General features: G+C 39.0%; 1 protein-coding gene across 5 annotated transcripts in view; it reads right to left on the minus strand.

The window, feature by feature from the left end:
- Window positions 1-533: 533 nt before the first annotated feature.
- Window positions 534-18,147, minus strand: part of LOC139746735 (3'-5' ssDNA/RNA exonuclease TatD) — a 111,467-nt gene continuing 93,853 nt past the window's right edge. For 4 of the 5 annotated variants that reach the window (XM_071658220.1, XM_071658221.1, XM_071658224.1 and 1 more), the window contains 2 exons: window positions 12,791-12,953; window positions 534-2,861 (listed from right to left, as the gene is read on the minus strand). In XM_071658220.1, the coding sequence (XP_071514321.1) occupies window positions 2,699-2,861; window positions 12,791-12,953 (326 nt within the window). In that variant the 3' untranslated portion in view covers window positions 534-2,698. Of the gene's footprint in view, window positions 2,862-10,443; window positions 10,580-12,790; window positions 12,954-18,147 lie in introns of those variants that run through there. The other variant, XM_071658222.1, reaches the window with a different exon arrangement.

Here is an 18,147-nt window from a genome sequence, read left to right on the forward strand (position 1 = left end):
AACCAGTCAATAACACAGCCCCCCTTTTTTAATAAATTCCACCGCAGTACTATCCAAACCAGCCACCTTGCTGGCTTTCATCTTTCGCAAAGCTTTCACTACCTCTTTTCTGTTTACCAAATCATTCTCCCTAACCCTCTCACTTCGCACACCACCTCGACCAAAACACCCTATATCTGCCACTCAAACACATTCAACAAACCTTCAAAATACTCACTCCATCTCCTTCTCACATCACCACTACTTGTTATTACCTCCCCATTAGCCCCCTTCACTGATGTTCCCATTTGTTCTCTTGTCAGATTTATGATTCTAATTACACCTCAATAGTATCTTGTCAGATTTCAAAGCATCAAAAAGTACTTAACTTCTAATTAAGCTACCAATAGCTTGATGTTGAGAAATAGTCTCCAACAGGTGTCTGATTCTTGATACATAATATGACACATCTTATAGAAAAAAGGCAAAATAAATCCTATTCTTTTAATCCTATTTTCTTAATGTCTATTAGACAAAGGTTCAAGTACTCAACATCAGATTGCAGTATTTATTGAAAATTTTAATCCTTGTCCATATAAAATATGCTGCAGTTGAGGAGGATATTTTCTTGAAATAAAGATGTGAAAAAAATTTGGGTAAAAGATTTAAAAGAATAAAAAAGTGGGCCTTCGTATGCAGATTTTCTACTTCCACTCGCATCAGTCTGCATTTGTACACCAGATGGTTTGAGTTACATTAGTTGCTCTTCACTTACAGTGTCAATTTCCTAAACTGTTTATAACATTTTCAGCTTTGTCAGCAAGCTAATCAATACAAAACTTACAGTGCTTACATGTACAGGCATATCAAGAAACCTACAGATGCTTTCTCATATATCAAAATTCACACAACTTTAAGAAACCAGCCGGTAAAACTTGATGTCAGACAGTGGCATCCACATAATAACATCAGGTATAAGAATCTAGATAAGAATCTAGAAATCCACCATTTGAAACAAAATATGAAAAGGAAAAATTTATAATAAAACTCTGATTACAAAGGTCTGTGACCTATATAAAGCTTTGCGATATCAATGTGTACATTTGTGAGTGGACAGTGGAGAAATGTTATCTAATTCTTTCCAAAACAACACACCTCCAACACCGATTCTGCATCAATCAACTGGTGACTGTAACCTTTACGAGACTGCATCATTCCTCTTAGTAGTACAGCATACATGATTAATATTGTCATCAATGTCTGAAGGCATTTTTGTCAATATCACTAGTATGAACAGGAAAAATATTCATAATATAGCAAGACCTCAGCACAAAAAACTTTCCATCATTATATCATGGTTATGCTTTTATGATCTGAGCACTCTTAAATCACAGAGATATAAATTTTGTCACTTTGGAATATCTAAATACATCTGTACTGCACACCATACGGATTCATATTTAGGACTTGTGTGAAGAAAAACAGTGGAATAAGGACAACAAAATGAGTATGGGTAATGATGCCAAGAAACTGATAATCTATAATTGATTGAAAATAGTTAGGATAAAAAGGACTAGATATTGATTTTCATAACAAAGAATACAATGAGAAAACAGATCAACACAGCTGTCACACTAGAATCAAAGCAATTTAAAGGAAACAAGTTTCTCATTTCAGTTTGAAGCTAATGGTTCTGTTGCTGACTGAGAATTCCTGACATATTTACAAGTACTGATCATATATGAAAATTCAGTAATACTGTAACCATTATTTTGGCTGAGGCACTTTCATTATCAGCATCATAACTACACCACACAAGAGCACCATTAATTATCACAATTATCATTTAATAAGAAAACAAAAAATTATGCCTTCATACGTTCCATTTAAAATGTTGACATACACATTATACCTTGAAAATTTATGAATAAATTCATATTGAGCTAACCCATAAACTAAATAAGGAATAAAAATTTCATAAAATTAAGAATTACTTTATCAAAGCAAGTTCAGTCTAGAGATTGAGAGAAATTGATATTCAAACAGCATTCAATGAGAATCTAGATCTATTAAGCCCTTAGTGTGACACTAGAGAAGCACAAACATAACCCACTGATCCTGTTTTTCACCATGAGTGCCTGACCAGTGTCAGTGAAAGCGCTTAAACTTAATCATCATTATTAGATGGCACAGCATTTCAGTAACTTCATGTTTGATATTTGACACTGATGGATGAACTACCAACCCGAAAGTCCTTTGCATTCTGAAGTAATTTCCCAGACACAAGGGTCGGATCATAAGTTATAATCTTAACAAATGAACCAAACAGCTGTTGTGAGAGAGTTGCTTGACAAAGGAAATTTATCTTGGCTGGCAACTACCTGCAATGGCTTTGCATTTCTTGCTGCCAAACACAGTGGAGTCTCACATGAAACTGTTTACAGGTGTACTACAAAATATTTCATTAAAAAAAAATGGTGATCTCTTCTTTACCTGAATGGTTTTTCTTTCTAAATAACATACATAGTGGAGAGTAACAAATAGTGTAAAATTTTCATAAAATTTAAACGTATACAGGAAACAAAAATAATCCAACTTTTTACGCAACAAGTAAAACACTCAAAGACAACATGCCTACTTTAAAGTACAGAATGTGTCTACAATTTCTGCATTACATGTCGCACAAATTACTTGTATAAACTTGCTACAACTTTTTCTTTCATGTGCTTAAACCAAATACTTTTAAAGCATTAAAAGTTGTTTGAAGAGCTACCTGTTCCGACTTCTTCTTCATATAAGCTGCAATCATCTCAATAGTTACTGGGAGGGAACAAGGTTCGTTACGTTGAAAGGTGCAATATCGGTGAAGAAACGTCAAAGATCTGTCAAAAACATGTACCTTCAGTTTAAAAGTCTAGGGTGGAATATTGTTTTTTCTTTCATAACACAGTTTAGAATATGTTGAATCTAAATCTAATAAGCTGACATGCTTTCTTTCAAAAATAAAACCCATCAAAATTTTTAAGAACATTTCCATTACCTCAGATATAAAAACTGGTATTAATGCACTTTCCCTGTAACAGCTTGCTTCTGGAGTTTTTTATATAAACTCCACAGAGCAACTGATCTCATGCTAAAAAGGAAAAATTGTTGAAGGGAGACTACCTTCAACATCAAGTATGTGAATTACTCCTTCCCAACCCATAGCCCAACAAAATATATCCCACATAATGGGGAGGGCTTTGAGGATCAGGCAATAAGTGGGATAAATTGTAACAACTTAGATGGGGATGGGATGGGTTAGGTTGGGTTGGGTTGGGTTGGGTCAGGTTAGGTCGAGTCAGGTCGGGTTAGGTCGGGATGGGTCGGGTTGGGTTGGGTTGGGTCGGGTCGGGTCAGGTCAGGTTGGGTCAGGTCGGTTAGGCTCAAATATCACAAAAGTGTTTTACTTAGTTTAGTTGATTACAGGGCTGCAAAAGCCACCAAGATCTTGTGGAAACATTCCCCTGGGTAAGGAAAATGTTTCTTAAACAGATACTGCAAGACAGTGACATTAACACTAACCCTTGACCACCAGTATATCTCTGCCTGTAGTGCGAAATACTTATCACCAAAAAGCATTACTTCGTCAGATGCTCAAACTGCACTCAATTGTATCACCTCAAATGCACATTACTCTCATCCATTAGAGACCTAAAGACCACTAGGAACACCGAAAATTCAGCAACCACTCAGATAGCAACTCCAAAAACCTCTCAACTCCAGCAAAAACACTCAAAAAAACATCATAGAATGCACTCTCTAACTCTTCACAATCATAACATTCTACATGAGAACCTTAGTGACAGAGTGAAAATATTGAAACTTGTCAATGGCATAAGAAAAAACAATAAAATACTAAACCAACTCAGAGGAGCCACCTTTCTACAACTACGCAGTTGTAAAAAAATGACACAAAGCAAGGACAAAGACACTTGTCTACCAAATCATACCTTTCAACACTAATGACACTACAACAACCACACAAACAATGGCAATACCCTAAAAATACAATCCACAAAAACAAACCTTTACAGTACCAAGCACAACATTATCAATACCTACACAAATCTCCTCTCCACATGCCCCCTCACCCAGTACACTTCCCAAGTGCAGACTTTCATCTGCATGTACAACATCTATCTCTGGAGATTTCAGTACCTACCATTCCACTTGGATCAACACTCACATCAATGATCCCCCAAGGCAGACTACTACTAAACCTATTGCAACATCTCAATATCCTCAACCTACGCAACCAGCCAACCGGACCCCCAAACCACAGGCTCCAGCACCTGAACTCGCTAGATGTCACATTCTGCTTATCAGCACTACACACGAGGACCAACTGGAACACACTACACGAACTATGTCATAACTAATTGCGCATCCTGATGACAATCCATCTAGTGCATTCAATCAACACAATTATCAAATACATTTCAAACAAGTTAAAAAAAGTAAACAGACCAGCCTTCACAAAAAGCTCCAAAACTTCAGTACAGATGATTTCTCATCCCTAGATCACACACTTTATCAACATCTTCCACCAAGCCATGAAAAAGCACATACCACAAGGGCACAGAAAGAAAAATAAAGGCAAATTTTTCTGCACAAGTTACACACCTACTAAAGCAAAGAAACCAGCTCAGAAACAACCCCAGACCATCAATAAAAATCAGAGAATAAACCAGAAAAATCCAAACTCTAAATAACACCATCAATAACCTAATCACTGACAAAATGAAAACTGGCCCTTACTCCTCAACATAGTGAATCATAAGACCCACAGCAATCAAGTCTTGAATGCATTAAAGAAAATCCACTCAATGCACCAATCCAGTCTCTCTCATGAAGCACTCCTTACCCATTTCGATGAAATCCTTTCTTCCACAAAGCACACAAACATACTCATGAGACAAAACTCAAAAACCAGCAACAATTCAACCTTACCCATAAACAGGAAAGTTATGAAAAACCTAAACAAAATCCATCTAGAAACAAATGCCAACACATCTTTCATTCCCTTTAATACAAAACTGCAACTAAAACTTTAAAGTACCCTCCTGCTTCAAGAAATGACAACATATTAATCTTTAACATAAAACATTAAAGGCAAAGGTGAGTAATGTGGCAGTTGAGGGAATAATTGGTATACATGGGGTGTTCAGTGTTGTAAATGGAAATGGTGAAGAGCTTGTAGATTTATGTGCTGAAAAAGGACTGGTGATTGGGAATACCTGGTTTAAAAAGCGAGATATAAATAAGTATACGTATGTAAGTAGGAAAGATGGCCAGAGAGCGTTATTGGATTACGCGTTAATTGACAGGCGCGCGAAAGAAAGACTTTTGGATGTTAATGTGCTGAGAGGTGCAACTGGAGGGATGTCTGATCATTATCTTGTGGAGGCTAAGGTGAAGATTTGTATGGGTTTTCAGAAAAGAAGAGTGAATGTTGGGGTGAAGAGGGTGGTGAGAGTAAGTGAGCTTGGGAAGGAGACTTGTGTGAGGAAGTACCAGGAGAGACTGAGTACAGAATGGAGAAAGGTGAGAACAATGGAAGTAAGGGGAGTGGGGGAGGAATGGATGTATTTAAGGAATCAGTGATGGATTGCGCAAAAGATGCTTGTGGCATGAGAAGCGTGGGAGGTGGGTTGATTAGAAAGTGTAGTGAGTGGTGGGATGAAGTAGTAAGATTATTAGTGAAAGAGAAGAGAGAGGCATTTGGACGATTTTTGCAGGGAAAAGATGCAATTGAGTGGGAGATGTATAAAAGAAAGAGACAGGAGGTCAAGAGAAAGGTGCAAGAGGTGAAAAAGAGGGCAAATGAGAGTTGGGGTGAGAGAGTATCATTAAATTTTAAGGAGATTAAAAAGATGTTCTGGAAGGAGGTAAATAAAGTGCGTAAGACAAGGGAGCAAATGGGAACTTCAGTGAAGGGCGCTAATGGGGAGGTGATAACAAGTAGTGGTGATGTGAGAAGGAGATGGAGTGAGTATTTTGAAGGTTTGCTGAATGTCTTTGATGATAGAGTGGCAGATATAGGGTGTTTTGGTCGAGGTGGTGTGCAAAGTGAGAGGGTTAGGGAAAATGATTTGGTAAACAGAGAAGAGGTAGTAAAAGCTTTGCAGAAGATGAAAGCCAGCAAGGCAGCAGGTTTGGATGGTATTGCAGTGGAATCTATTAAAAAAGGGGGTGACTGTATTGCTGACTGGTTGGTAAGGTTATTCAATGTATGTATGACTCATGATGAGGTGCCTGAGGATTGGCGGAATGCGTGCATAGTGCCATTGTACAAAGGCAAAGGGGATAAGAGTGAGTGCTCAAATCACAGAGGTATAAGTTTGTTGAGTATTCCTGGTAAATTATATGGGAGGGTATTGATTGAGAGGGTGAAGGCATGTACAGAGCATCAGATTGGGGAAGAGCAGTGTGGTTTCAGAAGTGGTAGAGGATGTGTGGATCAGGTGTTTGCTTTGAAGAATGTATGTGAGAAATACTTACAAAAGCAAATGGATTTGTATGTGGCATTTATGGATCTGGAGAAGGCATATGATAGAGTTGATAGAGATGCTCTGTGGAAGGTATTAAGAATATATGGTGTGGGAGGAAAGTTGTTAGAAGCAGTGAAAAGTTTTTATCGAGGATGTAAGGCATGTGTACGTGTAGGAAGAGAGGAAAGTGATTGGTTCTCAGTGAATGTAGGTTTGCGGCAGGGGTGTGTGATGTCTCCATGGTTGTTTAATTTGTTTATGGATGGGGTTGTTAGGGAGGTAAATGCAAGAGTTTTGGAAAGAGGGGCAAGTATGAAGTCTGTTGGGGATGAGAGAGCTTGGGAAGTGAGTCAGTTGTTGTTCGCTGATGATACAGCGCTGGTGGCTGATTCATGTGAGAAACTGCAGAAGCTGGTGACTGAGTTTGGTAAAGTGTGTGGAAGAAGAAAGTTAAGAGTAAATGTGAAAAAGAGCAAGGTTATTAGGTATTGTAAGGTTGAGGGTCAAGTCAATTGGGAGGTGAGTTTGAATGGAGAAAAACTGGAGGAAGTGAAGTGTTTTAGATATCTGGGAGTGGATCTGGCAGCGGATGGAACCATGGAAGCGGAAGTGGATCATAGGGTGGGGGAGGGGGGCGAGAATTCTGGGGGCCTTGAAGAATGTGTGGAAGTCGAGAACATTATCTCGGAAAGCAAAAATGGGTATGTTTGAAGGAATAGTGGTTCCAACAATGTTGTATGGTTGCGAGGCGTGGGCTATGGATAGAGTTGTGCGCAGGAGGATGGATGTGCTGGAAATGAGATGTTTGAGGACAATGTGTGGTGTGAGGTGGTTTGATCGAGTGAGTAACGTAAGGGTGAGAGAGATGTGTGGAAATAAAAGGAGCGTGGTTGAGAGAGCAGAAGAGGGTGTTTTGAAGTGGTTTGGGCACATGGAGAGAATGAGTGAGGAAAGATTGACCAAGAGGATATATGTGTCGGAGGTGGAGGGAACGAGGAGAAGAGGGAGACCAAATTGGAGGTGGAAAGATGGAGTGAAAAAGATTTTGTGTGATCGGGGCCTGAACATGCAGGAGGGTGAAAGGAGGGCAAGGAATAGAGTAAATTGGAGCGATGTGGTATACCGTGGTTGACGTGCTGTCAGTGCATTGAATCAAGGCATGTGAAGCGTCTGGGGTAAACCATGGAAAGCTGTGTAGGTGTGTATATTTGCGTGTGTGGACGTATGTATATACATGTGTATGGGGGGGGTTGGGCCATTTCTTTCGTCTGTTTCCTTGCGCTACCTCGCAAACGCGGGAGACAGCGACAAAGTATAATAATAATAATATAATAATATATATATATATATTTATTCATCTATCTATTTTGCTTTGTCGCTGTCTCCCGCATTTGCGAGGTAGCGCAAGGAAACAGACGAAAGAAATGGCCCAACCCACCCCCATACACATGTATATACACACACGTCCACACACGCAAATATACATACCTATACATCTCAATGTACACATATATATGCACACACAGACAAATACATATATACCCATGCACACAATTCACACTGTCTGCCTTTATTCATTCCCATCGCCACCTCGCCACACTTGGAATACCATCCCCCTCCCCGCTCATGTGTGTGGGGTAGCGCTAGGAAAAGACAACAAAGGTCCCATCATTCACACTCAGTCTCCAGCTGTCATGTAATAATGCACAGAAACCACAGCTCCCTTTCGAAATCCAGGCCCCACAGAACTTTCTATGGTTTACCCCAGACACTTCACATGCCCTGGTTCAATCCATTGACAGCACGTCAACCCCGGTATACCACATCATTCCAATTCACTCTATTCCTTGCACGCCTTTCATCCTCCTGCACATTCAGGCCCCAATCACTCAAAATCTTTTACAATCCATCTTTCCAGCTCCAATTTGGCCCCCCACTTCTCCTTGTTCCCTCCACCTCTGACACATATATCCTCACTCATTCTCTCTATGTGACGAAACCATTTCAAAACACCCTCTTCTGCTCTCTCAACCACACTCTTTTTATTACCACATATCTCTCTTACCCTATTATTACTTACTTACTCGATCAAACCACCTCACCCACATATTGTCCTCAAACATCTCATTTCCAGCACATCCACCCTCCTGCGCACAACTCTATCCATAGCCCATGCCTCGCAACCATACAACATTGTTGGAACCACTATTCCTTCAAACATACCCATTTTTGCTTTCCGAGATAATGTTCTCGACTTCCAAACATTCTTCAAGGCTCCCAGAATTTTTGCCCCCTCCCCCACCCTATGATTCACTTCCGCTTCCATGGTTCCATCTGCTGCCAGATCCACTCCCAGATATCTAAAACACTTTACTTCCTCCAGTTTTTCTCCATTCAAACTTACTTCCCAATTGACTTGAACCTCAACCCTACTGTACCTAATAACCTTGCTCTTATTCACATTTACTTTTAACTTTCTTCTTTCACACACTTTACCAAACTCAGTCACCAGCTTCTGCAGTTTCTCACATGAATCAGCCACCAGCACAGTATCATCAGCGAACAACATCTGACTCACTTCCCAAGGTCTCTCATCCACAACAGACTGCATACTTGCCCCTCTTTCCAAAAGTCTTGTATTCACCTCCCTAACAACCCCATCCATAAACAAACTAGACAACCATGGAGACATCACACACCCCTGCCGCAAACCTACATTCACTGAGAACCAATCACTTTCTTCTCTTCCTACACGTACACATGCCTTACATCCTCGATAAAAACTTTTCACTGCTTCTAACAACTTGCCTCCCACACCATATATTCTTAATACCTTCCACAGAGCATCTCTATCAACTCTGTCATATGTCTTCTCCAGATCCATAAATGCTACATACAAATCCATTTGCTTTTCTAAGTATTTCTCACATACATTCTTCAAAGCAAACACCTGATCCACACATCCTCTACCACTTCTGAAACCACACTGCTCTTCCCCATTCTGATGCTCTGTACATGCCTTCACCCTCTCAATCAATACCCTCCCATATAATTTACCAGGAATACTCAACAAACTTATACCTCTGTAATTTGAGCAGTCACTCTTATCCCCTTTGCCTTTGTACAATGGCACTATGCAAGCTTCTGCCAATCATCAGGCACCTCACCATGAATCATACATACATTAAATACCCTTACCAACCAGTCAACAATACAGTCACTCTCTTTTTTTAATAAATTCCACTGCAATACCATGCAAACATGCTGCCTTGCTGGCTTTCATCTTACGCAAAGCTTTTACTACCTCTTCTCCGTTTACCAAATCATTTTTCCTAACCCTCTCACTTTGCACACCACCTCGACCAAAACACCCTATACCTGCCACTCTATCCTCAAACACATTCAACAAACCTTCAAAATACTCACTCCATCTCCTTCTCACATCACCACTACTTGTTATCACCTCCCCATTAGCCCGCTTCACTGAAGTTCCCATTTGCTCCCTTGTCTTACGCACTTTATTTACCTCCTTCCAAAACATCTTTTTATTCTCCCTATAATTTAATGATACTCTCTCATCCCAACTCTCATTTGCCCTCTTTTTCACCTCTTGCACCTTTCTCTTGACCTCCTGCCTCTTTCTTTTATACACATCCCACTCATTTGCATTTTTTCCCTGCAAAAATTGTCCAAATGCCTCTTATCTATTCCTATTTCTAATTCAAACCACAAAATTCTTCTGAGTTTATTTCAAAATAGTGAGGAACAATCTTGTGAAAAAATGAAAACCAATTTTCATAAGTATGTTCCTCAAATATTACATGCACTGAAGTTACTATTTTCTTTTAAGAGGAAATATACAACTATACATGCTTGCCTTTCCTGCCTATGAAGATATTTTGAAGAGGTGAGACTTCACAAAAAAAACTTGCTTTTTTCCTTCTTTTGTTCTTTTGTTCCAGCTATTAGAAAGTTAACAAAGGGGTAGAGGAATTCCATCCCCCTGCCCCTAACAGTCATGTTCTGTGACATGTAGATGTGAGGGTAGTATTCTTTCTCCCTTATCCCTAAAAATGACAAATTCAAGTGAGTGTGACACAAGGAACTCCGATTTGGGTCATTCACAATAAAGCAACACTGGCTATATAATACTGTTCATAACCCCATGTAATTCCCATCTGAGCGGTGGCCATTGGAAAAGTCTCCACTTACCCGTCCTTAATGCCTCCCTTGCATATACCATCCCATGCATTCTTCCTCCATTTCTCTCCTTCCAGTACTCTTCCACTTTATTTCCCCATGTCACAGGATATAGATACACATGTTCTTGCTCCACTGTAAATTTCACAGAACTTCTCACTACAATACCAAATCTATGTTACCACATAAACTTAAGTTTTGTGTAGTTTTCCCAATTTATCTCTTCCGCAAGTCCTGTCTAATCTTGGCTCTGTTAACTTACTTGTTTACCACTTAAACATTACATGATTGCATTTTCCAAGTGGGATATCATATATGATATTTTTAGTACCAATATTAGTCTGTGCGAAGATAAAATCTAGTAATGAGGGTGAATCAGTCCCTCTCATCCTAGTATACTCAATGACATGGGTATAGGAAACTTTCCTGTACGCATTCTATGAAGTGTCTCCATGATTCTCTGTCACCATAAAAATCCAAATCCCATCAGTCTATCTCCTTATAACTTGAATCTTACATTATCAATTCTTTCATTTTTCTGAGAAGTGCATGATTTATTGCTTCATGCACGATCCTAATTGTTTCTTCATTGTTTCTTTGTATATTAGTTTTGTATCATAAAAATTCTTTGGAGAATTATATATCATCAACACAACCATGCACTTCCTTCCTACAGTTATCCTTCCCATTATGTATTGTGTGAATGGGCCATCTTCTACTGCTTACTAAAACTTAAGATTATCTCTTCCTAAGTGACCTACACCTCTTCCTTTGTCTTCTCTTTCTCTCCCTACTATCATGTACCCTCCTGGACAGAAACGGTGAGACCTATCTGTTTCATAAGCTTAGTTTTCACAACTCCAATAATATATGTCTGTTTTCCCTTATACGATCCTTAAATTCCAATCTTTTACAAAGTAAAGAGGTAAGGGTTGAAGTTTAACAACAATAGCAAAAGGTACAGGTCTTTCTAACCTACCTATTTTATACATTATTCCATCATCATTAGTAACATGACAAGCTATGTGTATCTGGTCCCACTAAATGAGCTGGGAATGATGATGATAGATATACAGACAGACAGATATGCTTGCACAAGCTTAAAACTAATGGTTATTACTTCAAATGTATGTTAAGTGATCACAACCACATAAGGGCAAATCCTAGCTCAATAAAAATTAATTTTGGGAATCAAAAGGTAAATTGTATAAGTGTAAATTCAGTTTTTGTAAATCTGATATACACAAGGGACAACAGTACATAAAAAGTGGTTGACCTCATTATGTCTGCAACACTTAAGATGCTTGTGATGCTTGACAGCCCCTGAATCTCAAGGCTTTTTTTTGAGTGATCTCAATCTCCTGTAAAAGATCTAGTATGCAAGAGAAATGATGAATCAGGAACAGCTTCTTTGTAATAAGAAAAACATGTAATATCAACCTTTTCCATGTAAAAATGTTATTACGTTGAATGAATTTGTGCAATTAAACAGCCTGTTTATGTTGTATATACTGAGGGACATGTTGGCTTGGAGGGATAAGTTTTATAGCTAGTTGAGGAATAAGTTTTATAGTTAGCTGAGGGATAAGTTTTATAGTTAGCTAAGTCAGTGTGTAGCAGTACCATTAGATTCACGTTAAATTCTGCTTATGCTCGATGGACAGAGGGTAAATGTGGGGATTACTCAATCTTATGGGATCTTAACAGCCATTCAATTACACTGTGTCCAATGGTAAAGAGAGAGTGGTTAATAAGCTGGTGTTTTGATTTCATGATTAAGTGCAGAAAACCAACAAAAGAAACCGGTAAGTAACATGAGTATATTCAATGGGTGGCTGATGGTGCTACGACTTGGAGGCAAAAAATGGACATCACGAAAATGGAAAGTCTAGAAATCTCCAAATACTCTTGCAATGGATATAAAGAGACGTGTCCTAAATGCATTCATGGGTATTCAATTAATTTTGGATGTATATCACAGTGCTAGCATATACCTACATAGAAATATATACATGACAGAGGCATGTCTTATTAATTCAAATTCATACATTCTTCAACTCTCAAAAACTATACTTTACCTTTCCGTGAGGGCCTCTTTAATGTATGGGGGTAGTTTGGAGGCTCGGGTGTTGGGATACATGAATGGAGAATCTGTCTCCACCAAAAGGCGGTCAAGGGGAACCACTCCATCTTCCAAGATTCGCCGTACGCCATCCTCAGACTTATCTTTCCAAACATACCCTGAAGGATCGCATAGATAACATGTGAGTGCACTTGAAAATCTTACATATGTAAATGGTTACAAAGGGTAAAGGCAGCCAGCTGTTGTAGACCAATTATACAATTCTAATGTAGCAATCATCTGAAGAGCTGTAAACAGTGATTTCAGAGTTCAAAGTTTAAGAAAGAGAATAACATTAGTTACAAATGAACACTAAGTTGCTTGAAAATGACAAAATGAAAATTAGGAAACATAACAATGAAAAGGTACTGGTGGCAGTTCATATATTCTACCATTTCTATCGGAAGATAGTGTTTTGCTGACCTCAACTTCCCATTGTCTTTAAGCAGGAGAAAAGGTAAAGTGAGGTGGGTGATTGTTCAGTCTCCCACTGATGCATTTTAGGAAACACCGCGAACCACTTTGGTAATATGTCTCACATTCTTAAACTCTTCAGAATCTATTCAAGGTTACCATTTCCTTGTTTCAATCATTTAGTTTACCCAACAGCTGTCACTTGACACTCCTGTTCTCTTGCTTCTACTTCCATTCTTGCATTTATCTCCAAATGAATCCCAGACTCTTTTCAAACTATGTAATTTCTTTGTAAAAGAGTTATTCTCAACTGATAGGCTAATTGGCTGATTGGCTGGAGTCTTCGCCAAATTTCTGATGTTACTCATGGCTCTTCATCTCTTAATATGTAGCCCGAAATATATGCTCTAAGATTCCCATGAACCATCCAGCTCTGAGAATAAAAATGTAGCACCTGATACAGAGAGAAATGCAGGAGTTGAGAGTAGAAAACTATTCAACAACTGAAGACACAGTCCCATGAACATCTTAATACCTTTATGCTCAAAGAACTGAACCCTCCTGGTACCCCTCAGGTATGGAAGAGACATCCTTCAGCTTCACTTAAATGTTTGAAAAAAAATATCACATGCTTTTATCCACAGATGACTGCTCTAATGCCACATAGTTAATATCACACTATCATCATTACAAAGAGTTTGCTGAGATGTTTATAATCATAAGTGCAAAAAAGGTTTATGATGCTTCTAAATTTGTGATGATTTTTCTGGTTCGTTAATGTATTTTACATGCATTCATTTGTAAATGACTGCTTATAATATCATACACACCAAATCTTATACCATCATTTCCATTATGAAGCATGTTTGTTGAGGTATATACGAAAGCTTGCATCTAAATATTCACAATACAGTAAAACCCTGTTCTAACATTCTAAATGGTGGAGGAGGCATTCTGATATAAGACAAATTCTGTTACAACCCACATTTTTTCTAATGGACACAAGGAATTCAAATATTAATATGTACACTAAATTTACATTGGCCCAACAATAATATTGTGGTCAAGAGGTCCCTTCCCCCAGGATAAGCTGTTAATCGAGTAGCAAAGATTACTCTGAATAAAGGAAATTAGCTCCAAGATCACCTGGAGTCACACAAATCACCTGGCCAGAAATGGGGCATGCATGACGAACAAGCAACTCTTCCCACAACCATGATGCTCAACTGTTTTCAGCTTTTCATCAAAGCTGAGGTATATCCAGAACTTCTTAGCACAAACAATACAACTTACATTCTTATTTTCGAATTACTATATTATACAAAAAGACAGCCCTTTGTAATATATAAAATACTGCAGTTACATTAGTCTGAGTGAATGTTGATCAAAAGTGCACTTATCTCGGACTGGCAGGCAGTGGCTAAGTTTTGTTTTGTCCTGAAATTTCTATCTAAATTATCATTGTAGGCATAAATGCACAAAAAATAAATACTGTACCATTAAACCTGTCTTGAAATTCTTATTCAAATTATCTTTGTAGGTGTAAAGGCACAAAAATAAATATTGTACCATCAAACCAATGTACAACTACAAGTGCATGTGCAAATCATATTGTAGGTTACAGCAGTAAAACAAAGTGCTTTAGGTGATGCACAAGAGGCTGCCTATATTTTCCTGGTGCCGGTGTCCAAGACCAAGGTTGGAAACCAATGGACTCTTTAGTTACATCCCAAACTCAGTCCAGTGGGTCCTTACTTTACAGGACTAAACTTGTCATGTACTGAACTTCCTCATGACTTTCCAGAGGATCCCAAACATAGTATGATGAGGTCAAGAAGGTTCACTGGTGTTTGATGCAATGAAGTCTGTTTGAACAGGCTTTCCAACACTTATGACTTTGTATCACACTTTTTCTACACACATCTTTTTGTTACAGATTGCTCTACAATATCAAATAAATCAAACAGCAAACCTTATACCGACACCATCTTTTGGAAGCAGAGTTGTTGACCATTGCTTTAAATATCTGTTACTATACTGGTGCGACATGAGGGAAGGGGAGCCTGTTGACCTAAAGACCAAATAGTAAGGCCAGATAATGCAAGGGAAAAGGCTGATGCATACTTAATACCATAATACGTACCTCTCCAAAACAGATTTCACTACACTTCTCACAATCATATGGGGGAAAGCTGTAGTGAACATTTTAGATGTCCTCAAAGGCAATATTTAACTCACCTCCATAACTATGGAAACAGTTTTGCCATGTACAGCAGTGTGACCTCAGGGAGAGTGAGGGAGAATTAGATGGCAAATACAGGAGGTTGGACATCTGAGTGTGAGTACCTACTGGACAATCATTTTGAGCAAAGAGACTTTTAAACTCATGGGCCCTAATCTCTCAACCTCTCCTTTTCTACTGCACAATCTTTTTCTTTTACAACATAATCTTTTTCTACCTTTTAATCCTTAACACCTCAAGATGGATATTTACACAGGCTGAGCAACACCTCCAGATTGATATCATTGCAAAGAGTTTCATGCCTAAATTTCAAGGATTGGGTGGTGGCTGAGATAGCAGTTCATGATAATTTCCTCCTAAAGTCTATCATCCTGCAAACATAACAATGTTAGCAAATTTACATGAGTTTTCTAGGAAGGAATTTAAGCAGCTTTTAGTGACCTTTGGAGGAACAAGATGATCCTGAATTATCTTTACATGAGTTTTCTAGGAAGGTATTTAAGCAGCTTTTAGCTACCTTAGTGGAACAAGATGATCCTGAATTATCTAATGATGATGATAATCTGTCTTCAGATCGAGTAGAGAATGACTTTATGCATATTAACTCAATTGAAAATTTGACAAACATGAGTCAGGAAAAGGATTCCTAATAAAAGTGGAGGAAGTGTTGCCAGCACCCTCCCAATCTTACAACACTAAGTTTGAGTGGTGCAACTGGTAATTTTAGACTTTTAAAGCTTTACTGTTATAAAAACACTATATAAATGACACCAACAAAAGACTGGGCCTTAATTGAAATATTTCTTTTTCTGACACCAACAAAAGACTGGGCCTTAATTGAAATATTTCTATCATATTTTCCTTTGTTGCTGTCTCCGGCATTAGCGAGGTAGCACAAGGAAACAGACGAAAGAATGGCCCAACCCAACCACATACATATGTATATACATACACGTCCACACACGCAAATATACATACGTATACATCTCAATGTACACATATATATACACACACAGACATATACATATATACACATGTACATAATTCATACTGTCTGCCTTTTATTTATTCCCATCGCCACCTCGCCACACATGGAATAACAACCCCCTCCCCCCTCATGTGTGCGAGGTAGCGCTAGGAAAAGACAACAAAGGCCCCATTCGTTCACACTCAGTCTCTAGCTGTCATGTAATAATACACAGAAACCACAGCTCCCTTTCCACATCCAGGCCCCACAGAACTTTCCATGGTGTACCCCAGACGCTTCACATGCCCTGGTTCAATCCACTGACAGCACATCGACCCCGGTATACCACATCGTTCCAATTCATTCTATTCCTTGCACGCCTTACACCCTCCTGCATGTTCAGGCCCTGATCACTCAAAATCTTTTTCACTCCATCTTTCCACCTAAAATTTGGTCTCCCACTTCTCGTTCCCTCCACCTCTGACACATATATCCTCTTGGTCAACCTTTCCTCACTCATTCTCTCCACGTGACCAAACCATTTCAAAACACCCTCTTCTGCTCTCTTAACCACACTCTTTTTATTTCCATACATCTCTCTTACCCTTACATTACTTACTCGATCAAACCACCTCACACCATATATTGTCCTCAAACTTCTCATTTCCAGCACATCCACCCTCCTGCGCACAACTCTATCCATAGCCCACGCCTCGCAACCATACAACATTGTTGGAACCACTATTCCTTCAAACATACCCATTTTTGCTTTCCGAGATAATGTTCTCGACTTCCAAACATTCTTCAAGGCTCCCAGAATTTTCGCCCCCTCCCCCACCCTATGATTCACTTCCGCTTCCATGGTTCCATCCGCTGCCAGATCCACTCCCAGATATCTAAAACACTTTACTTCCTCCAGTTTCTCTCCATTCAAACTTACCTCCCAATTGACTTGACCCTCAACCCTACTGTACCTAATAACCTTGCTCTTATTCACATTTACTCTCAACTTTCTTCTTTCACACACTTTACCAAACTCAGTCACCAGCTTCTGCAGTTTCTCACATGAATCAGCCACCAGCACTGTATCATCAGCGAACAACAACTGACTCACTTCCCAAGCTCTCTCATCCACAACAGACTGCATACTTGCCCCTCTTTCCAAAACTCTTGCATTCACCTCCCTAACAACCCCATCCACAAACAAATTAAACAACCATGGAGACATCACACATCCCTGCCGCAAACCTACATTCACTGAGAACCAATCACTTTCCTCTCTTGCTATACGTACACATGCCTTACATCCTCGATAAAAACTTTTCACTGCTTCTAACAACTTCCCTCATACACCATATATTCTTAATACCTTCCACAGAGCATCTCTATCAACTCTATCATATGCCTTCTCCAGATCCATAAATGCTACATACAAATCCATTTGCTTTCTCACATACATTCTTCAAAGCAAACACTTGATCCACACATCCTCTACCACTTCTGAAACCACACTGCTCTTCCCCAATCTGATGCTCTGTACATGCCTTCACCCTCTCAATCAATACCCTCCCATATAATTTACCAGGAATACTCAACAAACTTATACCTCTGTAATTTGAGCACTCACTCTTATCCCCTTTGCCTCTGTACAATGGCACTATGCAAGCATTCCGCCAATCCTCAGGCACCT

This window comes from Panulirus ornatus, chromosome 66 (genome assembly GCF_036320965.1).
Source record: "Panulirus ornatus isolate Po-2019 chromosome 66, ASM3632096v1, whole genome shotgun sequence".
Classification (NCBI taxonomy): Eukaryota; Metazoa; Arthropoda; class Malacostraca; order Decapoda; family Palinuridae; genus Panulirus; species Panulirus ornatus.